The sequence below is a fragment of the Budorcas taxicolor genome, chromosome X (assembly GCF_023091745.1).
Source record: "Budorcas taxicolor isolate Tak-1 chromosome X, Takin1.1, whole genome shotgun sequence".
NCBI lineage: Eukaryota > Metazoa > Chordata > Mammalia > Artiodactyla > Bovidae > Budorcas > Budorcas taxicolor.
The window spans coordinates 97,942,731-97,967,702 of record NC_068935.1 but is presented as its reverse complement, the minus strand read 5'-3'; the positions used below and the strand labels follow the sequence as shown (position 1 = coordinate 97,967,702).

At 39.1% G+C, this 24,972-nt stretch overlaps 1 protein-coding gene across 1 annotated transcript in view; it reads left to right on the top strand.

Annotated features, from left to right (window-relative positions):
• ZNF674 (zinc finger protein 674) overlaps positions 1-23,171 on the top strand; it is a 36,267-nt gene extending 13,096 nt beyond the window's left edge. The window contains 3 exon segments of the mRNA XM_052662723.1: positions 21,685-21,909; positions 21,912-23,127; positions 23,129-23,171. Coding sequence (XP_052518683.1) covers positions 21,685-21,909; positions 21,912-23,127; positions 23,129-23,171 — 1,484 coding nt within the window.
• Positions 23,172-24,972: the final 1,801 nt, after the last annotated feature.

Sequence of the window (24,972 nt, the reverse complement as noted above, 5' to 3'; positions counted from 1 at the left end):
GGAAAACTGGAAACAGTGTCAGATTTTATTTTGGGGGGCTCCAAACTCACTGCAGATAGTGATTGCACCCATGAAATTAAAAGACGCTTAGTCCTTGGAAGGAAAGTTATGACCAACCTAGATAGTATATTCAAAAGCAGAGACATTACTTTGCTAAGAAAGGTCCGTCTAGTCAAGGCTATGGTTTTTCCAGTGGTCATGTATGGATGTGAAAGTTGGACTGCGAAGAAGGCTGAGTGCCGAAGAATTAATGCTTTTGAACTGTGGTGTTGGAGAAGACTCTTGAGAGTCCCTTGGACTGGAAGGAGATCCAACCAATCCATTCTAAAGGAGATCAGTCCTGGGTGTTCTTTGAAGGACTGATGCTAAAGCTGAAACTCCAATACTTTGGCCACCTCATGTGAAGAATTGACTCATTAGAAAAGACTCTGATACTGGGAGGGATTGGGGGCAGGAGGAGAAGGGGACAACAGAGGATGAGATGGCTGGATGGTATCACCGACTTGATGGACATGAGTTTGGGTAAACTCCGGGAGTTGGTGATGGACAGGGAGGCCTGGTGTGCTGCAATTCATGGGGTCGCAAAGAGTCAGACATGACTGAACGACTGAACTGAACTGAACTGAACTGATGGCCATTCTATTTCCAGTTTTTTAAGGAGTCTCCACACTGTTTTCCATAGTGGCTGTACTAGTTTGCATTCCCACCAACAGTGAAAGAGGGTTCCCTTTTCTTTGCACCCTCTCCAGGATTTATTGTTTGTAGACTTTTTGATAGCAGCCATTCTGACCAGGTTGAGATGGTACCTCACTGTGGTTTTGATTTGCATTTCTCTGATAATGAGTGATGTTGAGCATCTTTTCATGTGTTTATTAGCCATCTGTATGTCTTCTTTGGAGAAATGTCTGTTTGGTTCTTTGGCCCATTTTTTTATTGTTACCCAGATATTTTATCATTTCTGTTAGTCTTCCCATCCACCCTGCAGAAGATCCTGTTTCATTTCTCTTAGAATAAATATGATGACAAAATCTCTTTGCTTCAGTGTAGAATTCTGGGTTGACTCTTTTTTTTTTTTTTGCCATTAGTAATTTTAAGAAGTTCCAGTATCATCTGATCTTCATTGTTTCTGATGAGAACATCACAGTCATTTGAATAATTGATTCATATGCAGTGTGCTTTTTTTTTAACTGACTACATTCAAGATATTTTTTTTTAACTTTGCTTTCCAGATATTTGACTGTAATATTCCTGGGTGTTTCTGTGAGTTTATGTTGTTTCTGCTATGCTTAGTATCTTGAATCTGTCATTTTATGTCTTTTTCAAAATTTGGGATTTTTTTGCCCATTATTTCTTCAGACCTTTTCTTCTGCACTAGTCTCATTTCCTTGGAGGACTCCAATGATGTGAATGTTGGACCTTCTAATACTGCCCCATGGATATCTGATGCTGTATTTCTTTCTTTTATTTTTCTCAGTCTTTTTGTCTCTGTTCCTCATATTGGCAGGTTGGACCATTTCTGTCAGTTTAACTCCAAGTGTATTGACTCTTGCCTCTCTCGTCTCCATTCTGCTGTTCAATTCACCCCAGGTGTTGGTTTGTTTGTCTTTCTGATTTCAGATACTATCTTTTTTAGTTCTAAAATTTCCATTTTTTAAATAGTTTCTGTATCTCAGTTGAGAACTTCTGTTTATCCATTCACTTCAAGTGTGTCTGCCGCATAGAGCTGTTTCCATAGCTGCTTAAAATGTCTTTGGTATTTCCAGCATCTGGCAGCTGTTGGTTATCTTTTCTCTTGAGAAGTGGTCACATTTTGCTAGTTGTTTGTTGTGTTGAATGATTTTGGATTCTATCCCAGATAGTGGTGATTGTTTTGTTGCTTTTAATCTTTATTTATCACTTGATAAACCTAGTTAGATTCATATCACTGGTTTTGTGTTGTCTTCTGTGGGTATTGATTCTAATCGATGTGGTGTTCAAAGCCTTTGCTTTGTGTATGCACCATTCAGGGGGTTAATGTGAGACTTGAATGATGGCTTAAGTCTTTGCGCAGCTTTCAGAACCTTTGCTGGCCGGCTTCATGGTTGTCTCCATGCATTTGTCACTTAGGTGTTAGTCTCAGATTGAGCTGTGGTTGAAATATTACTTTCATTCAGTTCTTAAAGCTTTGATGTGAGGCTTTTGCTTGGATGAGCTCAGGACTTCTGGAGGTTTATATACCATTAGGACAGAGTCTTGTGAAAAAAGAATGGGGACTAAAAAGAAATGCCCTGGTATACGGGCTGCTTCTTCACTTGACTCACCTTCAGAGTCTACCTGCTTTTTTTTGCTTTTAACTTGTCAGAATCCTGCATAGCTGCTTTACATATTTTGTCCAGAGTTCTTAGTTGCAATAATCAGTAGGAGAGGGGCTGTAGTAGACATACTCCATTGTGCCTAGAAATGGAAACCTTAGTTTCATTCATTCTTGCTTTTATATTTATTATTTCTATCCTCCTGGTAATTTAATTTTCTCTTTTGCTAGTTTCATAAGGTAGAAGTTTAGATAATTCATTTGATAGCTTCCCTGTCTAATATAAGTATTGTGATGCTATGACTGCCTCTAAGAACTGATTAAGCTGTTTCAGCCTCTCTGTATTATACCACAATATACAAGAAACATACAAGAAACTGCATGTATTTAACGTATATAATTTGGTAAGTTTTCTGCATGTATTTTAAGTGTATAATTTGATAAGTTTTGACATGTAAACACCCAAGAATCTATCACCACAATCAAGATAGTGAAGTCATAGAATGAGCTGGGAAGTATTCCCTTCCCTGTTTAGTTCTTTGGGAGAATTTGTATGAAATTGGTGTTATTTCTTCCTTAAATGTTTGATAGAATTCCCCAGTGAAGTCATGTATGCCTGGAGTTTTCTTTATAGGAAGGCATTAAACTACAGTGTCAATTTCTTCAATAGATACTGGATTATTCAGATTATTTCTTCAGGAACGAACTTTGGTAACTTGTGTCTTTCAAGGAGTTTGTCCATTTCACCTAAGTTGGCAAATTTATTGGCATAAAGTTGTTCATAGTTATTTCCTTATTATGCTTTTAATTTCTGAGGGTCTGTGGTAGTCTCATTTTAGTTTTAAAATAGTAATCATGTGTAGAAGTGAAAACTATGAACTTCATTTAAAGGGAAATCTCTCCCCCCCAGCGAAGGTTTTAGTACCAAAGGAAGCATGCTCAGCTTTTTCTTTCTTTACTCCACTCTCCACCACCCACCCATCCCCTCCGCCCCCTGCCACTCACCGAATCACCAACTGGGCCATCTCTGGCTCCTTGGGTGAAGCAAGTGAAGAAGGGAGTTAGGGCAAAAATAGTTTGCCCTAACTGATAAAGATATAATCTGATATTGACACCCTCTGCATGTGGCAGATTCTAGAGACCGATTTCTTTCTGTCCCTGATATGTTTTGGGCTTCCCAAGTGGCACTACTGGTAAAGAACCCACCTGCCAATGCAGGAGACATAAGAAACACAGGTTCAATCCCTGGGTCGGGAAGAACCCCTGGAGGAGGAAATGGCATCTCCATGGCAGCCCACTCCAGTATTCTTGCCTGGAGAATCCCCATGGGCAGAGGATACTGGTGGGCTTCAGTCCATAGGGTCACAAAGAGTTGGACATGACTGAGCACACACAAACTGGTATGTTTATGGTTTCTTTGGAGATGCCCCAGCTAGGGCCCTTGATTGCAGTTCCCTCAATATAGGTGGTGCCTCTTTTCCAGCAAGTTATTTAATATATCTCCTTCTTGCCCTCACCAAACGGCACCGTTGTAGACATCCAGTCTCTTTTTGCTGAGGTCACCTTGATGCTAGGAGAAAGCCCCCTCTCCAAAGTAACCCAACCCTGTTTCTATCCAGAGGGTCCACATCTGGCTTGTGGAATGCGTGTCTGTGTGATGGGGCCTTGATCTCTTCATTATCTCCCACCACCACCCAATGCAACCTCTTTTCTGTGGCCACAGACTGCCACAACCTGCCTGTCACCTGTAGAGTTTTCTAGCCACAAACCAGGTGCCAAGTCCCATGGGTCCCCCAGAGTCTAGTGGACATATATCAAGCAGGTTGTCTCCTTGAAGTTATCCTTACTAGATTAGTGCTGGGGCAAAAGTACTCCTCCTGCCCCTGTTGTGTGAGAGAGAAAATGCCACCACTTTCCAACAGCTCTGTCTGAAGAAGGTTTCTTCCTCAGCTTCTTAAACCTTAATACTCCTACTTTTATTTTTTTTAACTCCTACTTGTAAGGTGTCTTACTGCAGAGGGACTCCAAGTGGTTTTGACCTACTCTTTTAAGTCCTGCAAAGGTCTCTGGACTGCAAAAGTACTTGGTAGTATTTTATTACCAGCCTTTGAAATGAGTCGGGGTTTTTTTTTTTTTTTTTAAATGTTTTATTTTCTTGTAGTGAGAACTTTTAAGATTCACTCTTTTAGCAACTTTCAAATACACAATACAGTATTATTAGCTATACTTGGGCTTCCCAGGTGGCTCAGTGATAAAGAATCTGCCTTCCAGTGCAGGAGATGCAAGAGACATTTGATCCCTGGGTTGGGAAGATCTCCAGAGGAAGAAATGACTACTTGCTCCAATTTTCTTGCCTGGAAGATTCCATAAGCAGGAGGAGCCTGGCAGGTAGAGTCCATGGGATCACAAAGAGTTGGACATGACTGAGCGACCAAGCATACACACACCGCTATAGTCACCATGCTGTTACTACTTCTGCAGTGTTTATTTAGAAAGCCCCAGGCTGGAATCAAAGTAAAAAAATGTCACTGCTGTTTCCCAATTTACAGTGGAGCTGCCTCCTCACCCCTCCCCCCAAGTTAGTATCACCTTAATCCATGTGTACAGATTATTGTTAAATCTTGAGATGTGGGCAAGAGAAGTGGAAAAATAAAGGGCTCTACCAATGGTATTTTCAAAGCAGATGGCCTGCAAAGAGCTGTACTGATATCATGTTAAGCCAGTTCCTTCAGAGCATGGATTGCAACTGGGTGGCAGATGTAGCTTCTGAAATATGTGAAACTTCTGGTTTTGAACAGGAAGCATCAATGTAAAAATGCAAAGCTCTGTAACCTTATGCAGCCAAACTGATGATACAGACAATGCATGATTTAGACCAGTGCTGCCCAAGAGAACTTTCTACAATGATAGCACTGTTCTCTCTATATGGAATTGTAGTATGGGCACACTCCTTGGGCTTCCCAGGTGGCACTAGTGGTAAAGAACCTGCCTGCCAATTCAGGAGATGTAAGAGATGTGGGTTTGATTCCTGGGTCAGGAAGATTCCCTGGAGGAGGGCATGGCAACCCACTCCAGTATTCTTGCCTGGAGAATCCTGTGGACAGAGGAGCCTGGTGAGCCATGACTAACAAAGAGTCAGACACAACTGGAGCAACTTAGCACACATGCATACAGGGGCACACTCTACATTTTGGTAATCTGTTAAGTACGAATTGGTATCTTACTGTAATTTTTGTTTCCCTGATTATAAGTAAAGGTATTTATCATTTTATATTTGGTGTGGACTAGATTTCCTCTTCTGTGGCTTACTTGTTTATATCCTTTATTTGTGTTTTTGTTGGGGGTATTTGACTTTTTTAGATTTATACAGATTCTTTATATAGTCCTGATTCTGATTTTGTGTATAGTCAGTATCTTTTAAAAAAAATTTTATTGGAGAGTACAGTTGATTTACAATGTTGTGTTAGTTTCAGAGGTACAGCAAACTGAATCCGTTACACATACACATATGTCCACTCTTTCTTCATCTTGGTTATTGTTAGTGTTTTTTGAGTAGAAGTTTTCTTTGTAATGTAATTTCTTTGTAATTGATTGATTTTTTAGTTTGTACTTTTTGTGTAATTTCATGTAACTTTTCTCTGACTGAGCTCATAAAGATGTAATGTAATTTTCTTCCCAAAATTTCAAATTTTGCATTTTACTCTCTTAAAATCTGCCTAAGTCAGTTCAGTCACTCAGTCATGTCCGACTCTTTGTGACCCCATGAATTGCAGCATGCCAGGCTTCCCTGTCCATCACCAACTCCCGGAGTTTACTCAGACTCATGTCCATTGAGTCGGTGATGCTATCTAACCTTCTCATCCTCTGTCATCCCCTTCTCCTCCTGCCTTCAATCTTTCCCGGCATCAGGGTCTTTTCCAGTGAGTCAGTTTTTTGCATTAGGTGGCCAAAGTATTGAAATTTCAGCTTCAGCATCAGTCCTTTCAATGAATATTCAGGACTGATTTCCTTTAGAATGGACTGGTTTAATCTCCTTGCAGTCCAAGGGGCTCTCAAGAGTCTTCTCCAACACCAGAGTTCAAAAGCATCAATTCTTTGGGGCTCAGCTTTCTTCACAGTCCAACTCTTACATCCATACATGACCACTAGAAAAACCATAGCCTTGACGAGATGGACCTTTGTTAGCAAAGTAATGTCTCTGCTTTTGAATATGCTGTCTATATTGGTCATAACTTTTCTTCCAAGAAGTAAGTGTCTTTTAATTTCATGGCTACAGTCACCATCTGCAGTGATTTTGGAGCCCAAAAAAGTAAAATCAGCCACTGTTTCCACTGTTTCTCCATCTATTTCCCATGAAGTGATGGGACCAGATGCCATGATCTTCATTTTCTGAATGTTGAGCTTTAAGCCAACTTTTTCACTCTCCTCTTTCACTTTCATCAAGAGGCTTTTTTAGTTTCTCTTCACTTTCTGTCATAAGGGTGGTATCATCTGCATATCTGAGGTTATTGATATTTCTCCCAGCAATCTTGATTCCAGCTGGTGCTTCATCCAGTCCAGCATTTCTCATGATGTACTCTGCATATAAGTTAAATAAGCAGGGTGACAATATACAGCTTTGAAGTACTCCTTTCCCCATTTGGAACCAGTCTGTTGTTTCATGTCCAGTCCTAACTCTTGCTTCCTGACCTGAATATAGGTTTCTCAAAAGGCAGGTCAGGTGGTCTGGTATTCCCATCTCACGTCAGGGTTATAATTGCCTAATTTCTATATTTTTGTGTCTCAGGGAATACCGAGGACAAAGGGGAGGAGAGTTCTACAGGTCAGTAGAGCTGCCAGAACACACGCAACATTTTTCAGTAGGTTCACCACCTTATATGTGCACAGTCTGTAGTACCCCCAGGAAATTACTATAGTAACATCAAAGATCACTGATCACAGATCACTTTAACACATAAAATAATAATGAAAAGGTTTAAAATATTACAAGGATTACCAAAATGTGTCACAGAGACATGACATAAGCAAATGCTGCTGGAAAAATGGTGCTGACAAACTTGCTGGAAGCAGATTCCCACAGACTTCCAATTTGTAAAAAATGCAGCATCTGTGAAGCATAACAAAGTGAAGCTCAAAAAAAAAAAAAAAGCATCAATTCTTTGGCACTCAGCTTTCTTTATAGTCCAACTCTCACATCTGTACATGACTACTGTAAAAACCATAGCTTTGATTAGATGGACCTTTGTTGGCAAAGTAATGTCTGTGCTTTTTAATATGCTGTCTAGGTTGGTCATAGCTTTTCTTCCAAGGAGCGAGCATCTTTTACTTTCATGGCTGCAGTCACCATCTGCAGTGATTTTGGAGCCCCCCAAAATAAAGTTTCTCACTGTTTCCATTGTTTCCCCATCTATTTGCCATGAAGTGATGGGACCAGATGCCATGATCTTAGTTTTCCGAATGTTGAGTTTTAAGCCAACTTTTTCACTCTCCTCTTTCACTTTCATCAAGAGACTCTTTAGTTCTTCGCTTTCTGCCATATATATAGGCATATATAAAATCTGCCTAGATTTTACATAATTCATGAAGAAGGGAACTATTAATTGCCCTTTTTTCCCCATGTGGGCATCCACTTGTACCATCCCACATACTGAACCCTTTCAACGGTGGTGTGGGATACCCCTTCAGCTAGAGGACAAGTTCCATATCTGTGTGGGGCTTTTCCAATGCTCTGTTTTGTTCCATTGGTCTGTTTGTCCCTTTGCCATTTGCATGTTTTTCTAACTTTATAACTTTAAAGTGCCTAATTGAATGCTATATAAATGTCAACTGTTATATCATTCTTACTGTTGTTGATGTTGTTAATAGCTGGTAGGATGATTCTCCTTATCTCTTTGGACTCTTTGGTCTTCAAATAGGAATCTAAGGATTAGTTTGTCAAGTTCCATGGAAAACTATTGGGGATTTCAATTGCAATTGACCTGTGTTTGGAGATGAGTTGGAAGTATGTTGGGGTTTAGTATGTTTACTCTATTGAATTTTACCACCAGTGAACTCTTATTCAACCTGTCCTTTCTGCCATTTAGTAATATTTTGAACTTGTCTTCAGGACATGTTTGCACATCTTTTGTTACACTTATTCCTAGATACCTCCTAGCTATTACTGCAATTGTGATTAGGATTTTTTTTTTCATAGTGTGGTTCCTAATTGGTTAATACTAATGTATGACAATCCATTGGTATTTATACATTCAATTTGTGTACAGAAACCTGTCTGAATGCTTTTATTAACACTAATAGCTTTTAGATTCTCTTGGGTCTTCTATGTAAACAATTATCTTCTTAAAAGCAATTTTGGATTTCCAATTATCAGTTCAGTTCAGTCGCTCAGTTGTGTCTGACTCCTTGTGACCCCATGGACTGCAGCACACCAGGCTCCCTGTCCATCACCAGCTCCCGGAGCTTGCTCAAACTCATGTCCATCGAGTCAGCGATGCCATCCAACCATCTCATCTTCTGTCCTCCCCTTCTCCTCCTGCCTTCAATCTTTCCAGGTGTCAGGGTCTTTTCCAATTATACATTTTCTTTTCATTTCCCATTCTATTAGTCAGGGCCTGTAATACAGTGTCTAATAGATATAATGATAGTGAATTCCTTATTTGTTTCTGATTCTAATGGAAATAATGGTGAGGACAATGATAGAAATGTAATGATAGTCAATGTGTAAGCATGTGCTGCGTCCCACAAATGCAGTACTCTGTCTGCTTTATATACATTACAGAGTTTAATCCTCCAAATGATCTTGTAAAGGAAACTGGTTATTATTTTATAGATGAGAAACTGAGCACAGAGAATGTGACTTCTAAAACGTTCATCATTAAGTATATTTGCTGTGGTTTTTTGAAAAAATATCTTTCATCAAAAGCTTTTATGTCCTTGGTTTACTAAGACATTTAAAAAAAATCATGAATGTGCGGTATTTTCTTGAATGCTTATTTTCTGCATCTATTGAGAAGATACTTTTTTCTTCTTTAATCTATAAATGTGGTAGATTATATTAACATTTTTCTGATGTTGTACTGTTCTTGCATTCCTGCGCTAAACTCTTAATTAGTTTTAAAGCATTTTTAATTGATTGAATTCAGTTTACTCATGTTTAAGAGTTTTCCATTAATGTTCAGAGTGAGACAGATCTTTGATTTTCTTTTCTTGTACTGTTCTCTTATTTTGGTATCCAAGGTTATCCTCACTGCATTAAAAAAAACTGTACTTTTCCCTTTTTTTTTTTTCCTAGTTTCTGAAACTATATTGACTGAACTATACCTGTTTTAAGAGTTTGATAGCAGTCATCTATAACAGCATCTGGATAGGAAGCCTTTTTTAGGGCAAAACTTTCAAGTACAGAGTAAAATTTATAGTTTTTTTAAAAACAATTCCTGATTTATTTATGTTTTCTCTATCTTCTGTCAGTTCTGATAATTTTTAAAGATAATCATGTTTCATCTGAGACTTCAGATTTACTGACCTAGGGCAGTATTCTCTTGATTAAAAAAGCTTTAATTTTTATCAAATTAAATCATGTCCATGGTTTAAAGATAAAATAAATGTGATAAAACTATAATGAATGTCAAGGGCATAATACTGTACTTGGTCTTAGCTAACAAGCTGAGAAACAGTCAGGGCATGAGAAATATAAAATTCAGGATAGTGAGTATCTGAGAAGAAAGAGAATAAAATGTGCACATGAAGAACTTCAAAGGTAAAAATAATTGTTTTAATGAGTGGTGGATATGCAGATAATTTTTGGTATCTCTGTTCTTTATAATTTACATATTTCTTGTAAAAATTATTTAAAACTTTCTGCTATGGAAGATGAAGATTTAGCTCACTTCATTGTTTTTGCCATTCATACACATACACACAAAGACTTCTTTTTTGAATATCAAGTTTTTTTCTTTTTTTTGAAGTATAGTTGATATATTATACTGTGTTAATTTCAGGTATACAACACAGTGATTTGATTTTTTTTATAGATTATACTCCATTTAAAGTTATTCTAAAATATTGGGTGCATTCCCTGTGTCTAGTTTTTATTTTATACCTAGTAATTTTTATCTTTTTAAAAATATTTATTTGGCTGAGCCAAGTCTTAGTTGCAGCATTTGGGATCTTTAGTTGTGGCACGTGAACTCTTAGTTGTTGCATGTGGGACCTAGTTCCCTGATCAGGGATCAAATTCAGGCCATCTGCATTGGAAGCACATAGTCTTAGCCACTGGACAACTAGGGAAGTCCCAGTTTTTATCTCTTAATCCCCTTCTCCTATTTTGCCCCTCCCTTTTCCCTCTCCCAATTGGTAACAGCTAAATTGTTCTCAGTATCTGTAAGTCTGTTTCTCTTTTGTTACATTCATTTGTTTTATTTTTTAGATTCCACACATAAGCGAAAACATACAGTATTTGTCTTTCTCTGACTTATTTCACTAAGCAAGACTCAATGGACATGAGTTTGAGCAAACTTTGGGAAATAGTGAAGAACAGGGAAGCCTGGCGTACTGCAGTCCATGGGGTTGCAAAGAGTCAGACATGACTTAGCAACTGAACAAATATACCCTCCAGGTCTATCCATGTTCTTACAGATGGCAGAATCGCATTCCTTTTTATGGTGAAGTAATATTTCATTGCATGTATGTGTTTGTGTATGTGTGTGTCTTCGTTATCCATACATCTGTTGATGGACACTTAGGTTGCTTCCATATCTTGGCTTTTGTAAATAATGCTGTTTTGAACATTGTGTCTTTTCAAATTAGTGTTTTCGTTTTCTTTGGCTGTATAACTAGGAGTAAAATTACTGGATCAGATGGTAGTTTTTGTTTTTAACTTCCTGAGGGACTTCATAGTGTTTTCCATAGTGACTGTGCCAGTTTGCATTCCCACCAACAGTGTGCGAGGGTTCCCTTTTCTCCACATCTCTACCAACATTGTCTGTGGTCTTTTTCATAGTAGCCATACTGACAGGTGTGAGGTGATAGCGCATTGTGATTTTGATTTGCATTTCCCTGATGGTTAGTGATGTTGAACATCTTTTCATGTGCCTATTGGCCATCTGTATATTTTCCTTGCAACACAAAGACTTCTTGTTTGCCCATGTTCCCAGTATGATTATACCATAAATTTGCTTTCCATCAATACTGTTGTTTACATAATGACTATATGAACAAAATGACTATATGAACACTATAGATAGCTTAGCCATGTAGTGACCTATGATTAATTTATCTTTTCTGTATAACTTTTAGTTTCCTCTGGTTAATAATTGCCTTGTTTCTTTCATTTGCTTCTTTCTCTGAGTACTTCTCGCTAGTTCAGCTTAAACACTTCATGACCCATGATCCAGAGTGATTTTAAATGTTTCCAGAACTAAAAGTACTCCAGCAATCATATCCCTGTGTTTGTCTGGGGCCCTCTGACCACTCCCTTCTGGGTGGATTATCTTCATTCCTGTTTTGTGCAGCCACCATCCTGACATCTTTCTCCACCATCATTCTGGGAATTCCCCCCACTTTCTCATTGTTGGAAGTCCTCATTTGCTTTAATGCCATGCCTTCTTCCACATTTCACTGGAGCACATTCTTCCAGTGCTTTCCTAAGAAAGAATGTAGGTCCATGGGAGGTAAATTTTTTTTTTAGATTTTTGAATATCTGAAAGCGTTTGTTGAAACCTCATCCAAGATGGGGAGTTGAGCTTGGAGTAGAGTTCTAGGATGGACATTTCTTTCCCTTAGACTTATGAAGGCATTGTTCCATTGTCTTCTGACTGAAATTTTCCTTTTGTGAACTCTGAAGCTTCTAAGACTTTTCCTCCCTTTATTTCCTGCTTTCTGACATTTCTTCATGTGTCCTAATAGGATTCATTTCCACCCATATTGCTGGGCACTTGGTAGGAGACAAATCCCTACAGGGATAGTTGCCCCTTTCTCATGCAAAGCCAAGATGCTGCAGGGCTAGACAGCTGCAGTTCAAGTCCATGTGGCATGTAAGACTTTTTAGAAAGCCCTTTTCACTTTGTGAGAGATTCTCAGTTGACCCACTAAATAAAAATAGGCACATCCAGGCGTCTAGACACCCAGGAGAAAATCAGGTATTTAGTGCCCCAGGTAGGCTAAAATCATCAAAATAGGGAACATTCCACAATCTGCATTCCCAAACATCAGCCAGGAGCCACACCTGCCACGTTAACACCTTGCTGGACATTACCTTTACTGGTACTCTCTATTTTTTCATGGGGATTGTAGTTACTATATACTGTTTGGAACCGAGTTCCAAGTTAGATCAAGGTAGTAACAAAACTCTGGAGATGGGGCTTTCAGTGGAGCTCCCTTCAGTTGCTGTGAGGATGCCAGTTTTCATTCCTTCCAGACCACACAGTTGAGGAGCCAGGGGTCTAGGGTGGAGGTGGAGATGGGGAGAAGTAACATCAAGTAGAAACCACGTACTTGGCTGTTCTCAGTGAGGTTCACTGGTGGTTCTTAAATAAATGCTTTTCAACGTGGTGTATGACTTTGGTTAATTTCCAAAGTCCTGAAATTATAGATTTTCATAATTTTGCCAATATTTTCATTGCTTTTAAGGGAAAGACTATTTACTAAGGTCCTCACTCCACTGTTCCAGAAGCCCTGCTTTAAGGCATTTCTCTTAAAACTGCACAAAAGTATAGAAAGTCATAGTCATAAGAAATGCTGTAGTTACCTTCCAATAATAGCAAATGCTAAAATTTTGTCATTTGGTGGTGATGTTTTTTTGTTTATAAAAGAAATAGAGGTTTACAAATAAAGGTGAAGCCTCCCTTTTCCCCTCCTGAGTCCTGTTGCCTTCATTCCCTCCATAGGCAAACAGTATCATGAATTTGGTGAATATCCTTCTAACCCATATTTTTATACTTTTACTACATAAATTTGCACCGGTAATCAATATAGCATTCTTTCTATAAATTTACCAGATTAGTGCCCTAGAAACCATAGGAGATCTTTCCACAACTAACTTTCTGTATTCAGTATTCACCTTTGAGTTTACCTGTGTTAGATTTAATTCATTCATTTTAACTCCTGTATAGCATTCCAACATCTCAGTATCAGAGTCCACCAATCTAAGCCTCTATTGGTGGGCATTTAGTTGTTTCTAATACCTTGTTGCCATTCTTGTACATGTACATATTTGCAGAATTTCTCTGTGGTGTAACTGTAAGTAGAATATGTAGTAGAATATATACATTTTTAACATTATTAGATGTCTAACCTTTTTTCTCTCATAACCAGTTTGTCATATATATTTAAGTGTTTTGCATCTATGCAACTGAAATTGCTTTATAATATTCTCATATTCTGTCCTTATTTGTTTTTGGCATCCAGCTCATTTGTTTTGTATAACATCAGATCAGATCAGATCAGTCGCTCAGTCGTGTCTGACTCTTTGTGACCCAAAGATTCACAGCACGCCAGGCCTCCCTGTCCATCACCATCTCCCAGAGTTCACTCAGACTCACGTCCATCGAGTCGGTGGTGCCATCCAGCCGTCTCATCCTCTGTCGTCCCCTTTTCCTCCTGGCCCCAATCCCTCCCAGCATCAGAGTCTTTTCCAATGAGTCAACTCTTCACATGAGGTGGCCAAAGTACTGGAGTTTCAGCTTTAGCATCATTCCTTCCAAAGAACACCCTGGGCTGATCTCATTAAGAATGGACTGGTTGGATCTCCTTGCAGTCCAAGAGACTCTCAAGAGTCTTCTCCAACACCACAGTATAACATAAGCATTGTTTTACCAATTTTCTTTGGTTATTAAGTGCCAGGTGTATCTGTCTATGATTTTCACATTTCCCATTTTGTTGTAATTGTCTTTTAAAAACACATAGCTCATTTTTAAAAGTACAATTTAATATGGTTGGCCTATACTTAATGGGGTTAATATTTATTTATTGTTCTATTACTGTATTTGTATTTCTTCTTTTAGAGGAAACTGTATTTTCTAAAGATCCCTGCTTTTCCTTTACCTCTTTTCATGCCTTTGCTGGATTTTCTTTACCCTCCCCCCATACCTTTTTCCCCTTTACTCATTTGCCTCTTGAATAATTCAACTACAAAGCATATTCTTAGCAAGCTTTGTATGTGGCAAATTCTCTGTCTTTTCTTGTCCAAAAGCATCTTTATTTTGTCATCTTCCATTGCAATAATTTAGCTGGGGATAGAGATATCTAAAAGGTTGTCTAAGGTGACAGCTTCTCTCAGGACTTCAAAAATATTCTTTTGGCTTCTTTTTTAGCTGATGAAATCTGTTGTTGATCTAATTGTTTCTTTATAGGTGATTTAAAAAATTTCTCCATGGTAGCTTTCAATACTTACTTTCTTAAAGTCTTACAGTTACACGGAACTGTGTCTCAGTACTGTGTCTCACCACACTCAGGACTCTGGACATTCAAGGGTAGGATATAAGGGATATATGTATGCCTATGGATGATTCATGTTGAGGTTTGACAGAAAACAACAAAATTCTGTAAAGCAATTATCCTTCAATTAAAAAAATAAATAAATTTTTAAAAAGGGTAAGATACATGACAGAAATCTCTCATTCATTATCTCTTCAAATGCTGCCTAGACTGGGGGTCCCTCAAGACCACTGCCACTTTCAGAGATTCTTGAGAGGGATTCCCAGGCCTCGGCATTTAGCTGTATATACAGCTAAGATTATTACAGCAATGTAATAAGGATATACAGGCCTCCCCAGTGGCTCAGCAGGTTAAGAATCTGCCTGTAATATAGAAGACACAGGAGATGCAAGTTCAGTCCCTGGGTCAGTTAGATTCCCTAGAGGAGGAAATGGCAACCCACTCCAGTATTCTTGCCTAGAAAATTCCATGGACAGAGGAGCCTGGCAGGCTTTAGTCCATAGGGTCTCAAAGAGGCATACACGACTTATCGACTGAGGATATAAGGATCTACAACTAGAGCATAAGGGGAGAAGACAGGAGCAGAATCTGGAGGACTCCATGTAGAGTTCCTTATGTTCTCTCCCTCCCATCTAGGGTCACACAGCACACACTTCTCCCAGCATTGAAAAGGCAGGCAACATGTGTGTTTTTGTGCACAGAGAAGCCCATTAGAGACTCAGCATCTATACATATACCAACTGCCCCGCACATACCAACATTCCAGACTCCCAGAAGGAAAGCAGATCACCTTGTTTGTAGAAGCAGCCTTATCAGTTAGTGAATGGTGGGGACATTCCTGAACTCTAAATTTCCAGATGGCAGCCAAGGGCCAGCTTTGCAAGCTGGCCTTTCTAAGTATAGCAATCTCAGTGTTGCTCTAGTAACCCATTTCTTGGCATATTGCCTCTCCCTTTTTCTCTAGTCTTCCATTTGGATTAGCTGTTAAACCTATTCTGGAACTTATCATTTCTCTATTTCTCTTACCATATTTCCATTGTTAGCTCTTCATGCTACATTCTGGGTGATCTCAAGGTCTGTCACCTAATTTGTTAAATCTGTCTTTATCTGTGACTAGATAGAAAGTAGGTAGAGTTCTTCCCTTATTTCTTTGAACAGTTGAAATATATTTATCTTGAAGTCCACATGGTTTTTTAACTAACTATAGTTCTAGAAATGGGAGTATCTTTAAATATATCTGCTGCTTCCCTTTCATAGTAGGTCATTTCCTTGTGAGATTGTTAATTTTTTACTGTTAACTCTTCAGTGATAATTGGTATTCCATAGACATCCTGTGAGCCCTAAGCTATGAAAATACAAAAATATATATTTTGGAAGATGTGCCACCACTGGGAACCTACTAATACAGGACCAATTTTCAGTCTAACTTTTTAGCTTAGGGGGCTCTCTACTACACTTATAATCATTTGGATTGAGTTACAGAACTAGGCTTTTGATTTTTTAAATCTTATTAATGTATAATTACAATGTACACTCTGCTGTACAGAAAAGTGACTCAGTTACACTTACATATATTCTTTTTCATATTTTTTTCCATTATGGTTTATCACAGAATATTGAATATAGTTCCCTGTGCTATACAGTAGGACCTTATTCATTAATTCTATACATACTAGTTTGCATCTACTAATCCTAAACTCCCAATCCAACTCTCCCCCATCCCCCCTCCCCTTTGGCAACCACAAGTCTGTTTTCTATGTCTGTGAGTCTGTTTCCGTTTCATATATAGGTTCATTTGTATCATATTTTGGGAGAAGGCAATGGCAACCCACTCCAGTACTCTTGCCTGGAAAATCCCATGGATGGAGGAACCTGGTAGGCTACAGTCCATGGGGTAGCTAAGAGTCGGACACGACTGAGCGACTTCACTTTCACTTTTCACTTTCATGCATTGGAGAAGGAAATGGCAACTCACTCCAGTGTTCTTGCCTGGAGAATCCCAGAGGCAGGGGAACCTGGTGGGCTGCCGTCTATGGGGTCACACAGAGTTGGACACGACTAAAGCAACTTAGCAGCAGCAGTAGTATCATATTTTAGATTCTACATATAAGTTATTTCATAAGGTATTTGTCTTTCTCTGACTTCACTTAGTATGTTAATCTCTAGGTCCATCCATGTTCCTTCAAATGGCATTATGCCATTCTTTTTATGGCTGAATAATATTCCACTTTAGATATATATCTTTCTTACCCATTCATCTGTCAGTGGACATTTAGGTTGTTTCCATGTCTTGGCTATTATAAATAGTGCTGCTATGAACGTAGGATGTATGTATCTCTTCGAATTAGTGGTTATGTCCAGATATAAGCCCAGGAGTGGGATTGCTGGATCATATGGCAACTCTTGTTTTAGTTTTTAGAGGAACCTCCATACTATTTTCCAGTGGATGCACCAATTCACATTCCCACCAACAGTATAGGAGGGTTCCCTTTGCTCCACACCCTCTCCAGTATTTATTTGTAGACCTTTTAATGATGGACATTCTGACCTGTATAAGGTAGTACCTTATTGTAATTTTCATTTGCATTTTTCTGATAAGTAGTGATGTTGAGCATTTTTTTCATCTACCTACTGGCCATTTGCATGTCTTCTTTGCAGAAATGTCTATGTCTTGTGCCCATTTTTTTTTCAGGAAAATTTTTTATTGCCATATAATTGCTTTACAATGTTGTGTTAGTTTCTGCTGTACAACAGAGTGAATCAGCCATATGTATACATATATCCCCTCCCTCTTGAGTCTTCCTCCTCCCCGCCTCATTCTGTTCTTCTAGGTCAAAACAGAGCACCAAGCTGAGCTTCCTGTGTTATACAGCAGCTTCCCACTAGATATGTGTTTCACACATGCTAGTGAATGTATGCCAGTGCTATTCTCTCAATTTTTCCTACCCTCTCCTTTGCCCCTTTGTCCAGAAGTCCATACTCTACATCCACACCTCTTTTTCTGCCCTGCAAATAGGTTCACCAATATCATTTTTCTAGATTGCAGATGTATGCATTACCATATGATATTTTTCCTACTTACTTCACTCTGTATGACAGACTCCAAGTCCATCCACATCTTTATAAACGACCCAAATTCATTCTTTATAGCTAAGTAATAGTCCATTGTATATATGTACCATATCTTTATCCCTTTATCTGTTGATGGACATTTAGGTTGCTTCCATGTCCTGGCTATTGTAAATAGTGCTGCATTGAACATGGGGTGCATATATGTTTTTTGATTTTTAAATTGGAACTCTAAAAATTTATTTGTGCGTGTGTGTTCTGCTACTGCTGCTGCTAAGTTGCTTCAGTCGTGGCTGACTCTGTGTGACCCTATAGACGGGGGCCCACTGTCTCTGGGATTCTCCAGGCAAGAACACTGGAGTAGGTTGCCATTTCCTTCTCCAATACATGAAAGTGAAAAGCGAAAGTCAAGTCGCTCAGTCGTGCCCAACTCTTAGCGACCCCATGGATTGCAGCCTACCTGCCGAGGTCCAGCCTCAGCAGAGTCCAGGGATAACCTCAGGATGGATGTCGTCGGCGAATGAAGAAAGATAGAGAAAGAGATAAGGAAACAATGACAAAGGGTGACCAAGCTTCAGTGAGCGAGGCCCCTTTACTTTATTTTTCTCAGGGCTTTTATACCCTGAGTTGTACATACAGCAAGGTGAAAAATGCAGAGTCAACTCAACATTCCTTCAATATTAACTTTTATCAATATCCGATTCCTTCCTGCAAGAGTCTTGTTTTTTGTACATTATCTTCTGGCCTGGAGGCCTGTTGATATTTTATGACCTCTTTTTGATAAAGGTTGGTCAGCCAGAACAATAATTTTCCCTTGAAGTGTTTCTTCTTAAATTCCTAGCCCATGTCACCCTTAAAGTACAGAGTTACATTTTTATGGAGCAAAGATTCAGTGGGTTACAGCAAAGAAAAAACTTACTAACTCAAAGTCTAATGTTGCTAATGCTAGAGCTACTGCTTGTTATTTCTACATCCTGACTATATGCACTCTCAGGAACACAATGGATAAGGGATGTGAGAACTTGGCAGTAAGCATAGGCTTAACAATGTTGCAAGAGTCTCAATAAACCTGCCAAGTAAGCTAGAATGCTAACAGGGGGTTTGAAACACTCATTTCATGCCCAGGAGAATTATCAACTAGAGCCCTAAGTTAACTCTTTCCAGAGAAAGGTGGTTGGGGACAGCCCCCTGTTAATGTCAGAAGAGTTGGTGAAAGTCATGAAAAAACAGATTCTGGTTTTGGGGTAGATGCTCGAGAAAGGGGGGCCCCTCGAGGCCTGATCTCGCCTTTGCCCGTCAGGCCTCTTCCTCATGACCTTTGCCATGGGCAGGATTCTCCACACTGGCTCCCAGCACCTACCAGGCTCCTCTGTCCATGGGATTTTCCAGGCAAGAGTACTGGAGTGGGGTGCCATTGCCTTCTCCAGCATGTGTGCTCAGTCATATCCAATTCTTTGTGATCCCATGGACTACAGCCCACCAGGCTCCTCTGTCCATTTTTCCCAGGCAAGAATACTGGAGTAGGATGTCATATCCTTCTCCAGGGGATCTTCCAAACCCAATGATCAAATGTGTTTCTGGCATCTCCTGCACTTGCAGGTGGGTTCTTTACCACTGTGCCACCTGGGGAGCCCCCAAAATGAAGTGTGTTAGTTGCTCAGTTGTGCTCAGTCTATGTGATCCCATAGAGACTGTTGCCCACCAGGCTCTTCTGTCCATGGAGATTCTCCAGGGAAGAATACTGGAGTGGGTAGCCATTCCCTTCTCCAGGGGATCTTCCTGACCCAGGGATTGAACCCAGTCTCCTGCATTGCAGGAGGTATCTTTACCATCTGAAGGAAGCCCCCCTCACAAATTTATTTGTCCATTTATTTATTTATGGCCTCCCTGGGTCTTCATTGCTGTATGCAGGCTTTCTCTAGTTGCAGCGAGCAGGGGCTACTCTAGTTGCAGTGCAGTGGCTCCTCTTATCATGGAGCTCAGGCTCTAAGCCCATGGACTTCAGTTGTTGCAGCATGCAACTTCAGTAGTGAAGGCACATGGGCCCTGGAGTGTTTGGGCTTCAGTAGTTGTGGTGCACAGGCTTAGTTGCTCCACAGCATGTGGGATCTTCCCAGACCAGGGATTGAACCCATGTCCCCTGCTTTGGCAGGTGATTTCTTAACCACTGGACCACCAGGGATATCCAGAATACACTTTCTTCTTACCTGAGAACAGTTTTTTGAACACTCAGTTACCATCCTTTCTGTGTCTATCTTTTTTTCAGGAAGGCAGAAAGGATCCTTAGAAACAACACCTCCTTTCATCCCAGGGCCCTCCCTTGATGCAGTACTCACCAAGGACAACCTGAACCACAAGATGACCAGCATGATGACCCTTAGGCCCATTTTTTGATTAGGTTGTTTTCTTGTTATTGAGTTGTATGAGCTGTTTGTATATTTTGGAAATATACAAATATAGTTTGTATATTTAAGCCCTTGTTGGTCTCATCATTTGCAAATATTTTTTCCCAGTCCATAAGTTGTCTTTTCATGTTGTTTATGGTTTTGTTTGCTATGCAAAAGCTGGTGGCTGAGATGGTAAAGAATCAGCCTGCAATGTGGGAGACCTGGGTTCAATCCCTGGATTAGGAAGATCCCCTGGCAGAGGGCATGGCAACCCACTCCAGGATTCTTCCCTGGAGAATCCCCATGGACAGAGGAGCCTGGTGGGCTACAGTCCATGGGGTCACAAAGAGTTGGATACAACTGAGTGACTAAGCACACATGATTTCATTTGCTGTGCAAAAGCTTGTAAGTTTGATTAGGTCCCATTTGTTTATTTCTGCTTTTATATCTATTGCCTTGGTAAACTGATCTAAGAAAACATGGGTACAATTAATGTCAGAGAATGTTTTGCCTATGTTCTCTTCTAGGAGTTTTATGGTATCCTGTCTTATATTTAAGTCTTTAAGCCATTTTGAGTTTATTTTTGTGCATGGTCTGAGAGTGTGTTCTAACTTCATTTATTTACATGTCATAGGTAATTTGATAGGTATTGCATTAAATCTGTAAATTCCTTTGGGTAGTATGACCATTTAAACATATTAATTTTTCCAATCAAAGAGGATGGGAGTTTTTTTCCTTCAGGCCATCTTCAGTTTCCTTTATCAATGTTTTATGGTTCTCAGTGTATTAAGTCTTTCACCTCTTTGGTCAAGTTTATTCCTAAGTATTTTATTTTTTGATGTGATTTTAAAAGGGATTTTTTTTTTTACTTTTCTGATATTTCACTGTTAGTATAAAGAAACATAACCAGTTTCTTTGTGTTAATCTCATATCCTGCTACCATGCTGAATTTATCAGTTCTAGTAGTTTTTGTGTGGAATCTTCAGGGTTTTCTATATATAGTATCATATCAGACTTCTAATTTCTTATATATAATATCATTCTTTCCAGTTTCCTTGACCAGTGGGGAGTCTTTCTAGTTCCTGTTTAACAAGCATGGATACTCTTTGTGGTTCCTACTTTAAGTGAAAATTACATTCCAGTTTCCTGAACATTTGTGCCCTGTGGTCTGGATTCCCCAGTAAATCTTCAAGCTTCAGTTTCTGTTCACCCCATCACTTTAAATTCTCATTTCACTTTTGATGTCTAAAATTTATATTTTCTTGGTCTTGAGCTTGACTGTGAATTAAATTATTTTTGTTTAATATAGGCCAGCATTTCTTTGTATATACAGTTGAGGGAAGTGGTGGAGTATAGGGAAGGTGGTGGAATATAGGGAGGGTTCATTCACATCAGCTCAGGCCCATTAATAGGAGTTCACAGCAGGGCATCTATGAATGAATTTTGTCTCATAACATTATCATAGAAATACTTACAAGTTTGATGTATCATTGCATTTTCCCCTAGAATTCTGGAAAGTTAATAACCAGATAGATAACCACAAGGAAAGCCAAGACAAACCTCTATGGCAAGCTGCATCCATAAATAAGGAAACACTGAAGGATAAAAGTGGCCAAGAATTCAGAACATATGGAGAAATCATTTATCCAAGCACAGGCTTTGTTTCTATAGGACAAAGACTCACTAAATATTATTCATGGGGAAAGTGTTCAAAACATAATTTGAATTTTCTTAGAGTAGAAGCTGTGTAAGGAAGAAAGGTGATGAATGTAAGGCATATTGGAAATTATGCTTCTATTCTAATCTTGATAAAGCTCAATCTGGAGAGAAATTCTTTGAGCCTAATGAACATGGAAAAGCCCTCCACCATAAGCAAGCTCTTAATAAAAGTCCAAGAATTCAAAATGGGGAGAAACTCTATCAATGTTCTGAATGTGGAAAAGTGTTTATCCAGAAAGCAAACCTTGTTGTACATCAGAGAATTCACACTGGAGAGAAACCTTATGAATGCTGTGACTGTGCAAAAACTTTCAGCCAGAAGTCAACCCTAATTGCACACCAGAGAACTCATACAGGGGAAAAGCCGTATGAATGCAGTGAATGTGGGAAAACATTTATCCAGAAGTCAACGCTGACTAAACATCAGCGAACTCATACAGGAGAGAAACCGTTTGTATGTGGTGAATGTGAAAAAGCTTTTAAGAGTTCATATCACCTTATTAGACATGAAAAAACACTCATTAGACAAGCATTTTATGAAGCTATCAAATGTGATAAGTCCAGCCTTATATATCAAAGGACTCATATCGGTGAAAAACCTGAATGCAATAAACATGGGAAAGCCTTTGATGAGACACCTACACCCATTAAACATCAGCTAACTCATACGAAAGAGACACTTTATAAGTGTAGTAAATGTGGAAAAGGCTTCAGGGGAAAGTCACATCTTTCTGTTCATCAGAGAGTTCATACACGAGAAAAATCCTATGAATGCAGCATATGTGGGAAGACTTTCAGTAGAAAATCACATCTCTCTGTCCATCATAGAACTCACATAGGAGAGAAACCTTATGAATGCAGAAGGTGTGGGAAAGCATTTGGTGAGAAGTCAACCCTTATTGTACATCAGAGAACTCATACAGGAGAAAAACCCTATAAATGCAATGAATGTGGGAAAGCTTTCAGTGAAAAGTCACCACTGATTAAACATCAGAGAATTCATACAGGAGAGAGACCCTATGAGTGCAGTGAATGTAGGAAAGCATTCAGTAGGAAGTCAACTCTCATTAAACATCAGAGAATTCATACAGGAGAAAAACCTTATGAATGCAGTGAATGTGAGAAAGCTTTCAGTGTGAAATCAACTCTCATTGTACATCACAGAATGCATACAGGAGAGAAACCTTATGAATGCAGAGAATGTGATAAAGCCTTCAGTGGGAAGTCAACTCATTAAACATCAGAAAAGTCACACAGGAGATAAAACCTATTAATATACTTACTAATAACCTATAATATGATATAATAACCTATCATAACCTATTACTATATTAATATAGAGATAATTTCACTAGTTATACCTCTGCTGCTGCTGCTAAGTCGCTTCAGTCGTGTCTGACTCTGTGCGACCCCATAGACGGCAGCCCACCAGGCTCCCCTGTCCCTGGGATTCTCCAGGCAAGAATACTGCAGTGGGTTGCCATTTCCTTCTCCAATGCATGAAAGTGAAAAGTGAAAGCGAAGCCACTCAGTCGTGTCCGACTCTTAGCTACCCCATGGACTGTAGCCTACCAGGCTCCTTCGTCCATGGGATTTTCCAGGCAAGAGTCCTGGAGTGGGGTGCCATTGCCTCCTCCAAGTTATACCTCATTATATATCAATTCATCCTGGGGAGTAACCTTATAAATATCAAGAATGTAAAAATCTTTATATTACTATTTAATGTTCATTTAACTTAAGACAGAGCACAAAAGCCTAATTCCAGAAGCATCTAATAAATGTGACCAATTTTTCATCCAGAATTCTTACACGAGTGGAGAATTATATATCAGAGAATTCAGAAGTGACAAAACTGTGAATATATTGATGTAGAAAAGAATTTAGAAAGAATTTAAATATCATTGAGTATCAGAATATGCTGAAAAGAAACTAAGAATTTAAAGTCTAGAAAACTGTTAGAAATTATGAGAAAAATATGTTCCATATTCTGTACCACACATTTTGTGGGAAAGGTCTCGAGGTTCCAAACAAGCACTCAGTAGTTAAGACATGTTCACTGTGGAGTAAGTATGACATTTTTGAAAGAAAAATATAAAGTATAAAATTACTAATCCTAGCTATGGTAAACTACGTTCACTTCTTAAACAAATAGGAAAATTCCTCCCTTAAGTGGTATAAAGGGGAATGAGTCATCATGATCCCTGAAACAAGCACTCAAACAGGAGATCTTACACATGTTCATCAACACTTTCAGTGCAAAATACAAACCCCTTTCAGAAAAGGCATATAGTATTTTTGGAAGGAATGATGCTAAAGCTGAAACTCCAGTACTTTGGCCCCCTGATGTGAAGAGTTGACTCATTGGAAAAGACTTTGATGATGGGAGGGGTTGGGGGCAGGAGAAGAAGGGGACGACCGAGGATGAGATGGCTGGATGTCATCACTGACTCTATGAACATGAGTCTGAATAAACGCCGGGAGTTGGTGATGGACAGGGAGGCTTGGTGTGCTGCGATTCATGCGGTCGCAAAGAGGCGGACACGTCTGAGCAACTGAACTGAACTGAAGCTTTGACACACCTCACTTAGGAACATTGCTTACAACTTAATATTTAAGGGTAACCATTTTATGGTTACATTTTATGCCTCATTTTATTAGTCAATAAAATATTTTTAATTTTCAGATTATCTCCCTTAATACAATATTATTTAAAATAGGAAAAAATTGACTATACAATAGTCAATTGATTCAAAATTGACATATCAGTAGGATAGAATAGTATGCACTAGTTAAAAGTGTTCTTGCTGCTGCTGCTAAGTCGCTTCAGTCGTGTCCGACTCTGTGTGACCCCATAGATGGCAGCCCACCAGGCTCCTCCCTCCCAGGGATTCTCCAGGGAAAAATACTGGAGTGGGTTGCCATTTCCTTCTCCAAAAGTGTTCTTATGTTTGAGGATTTAGGGAAATGTTCATGATAATTGGCTAAGTGAAAAAATTTTTTAAATGTACCACATTTACATTGTAAAAATGCATTGAGAATGGATATGCAGCATTATATCAGTGATTCTGGGTGGCA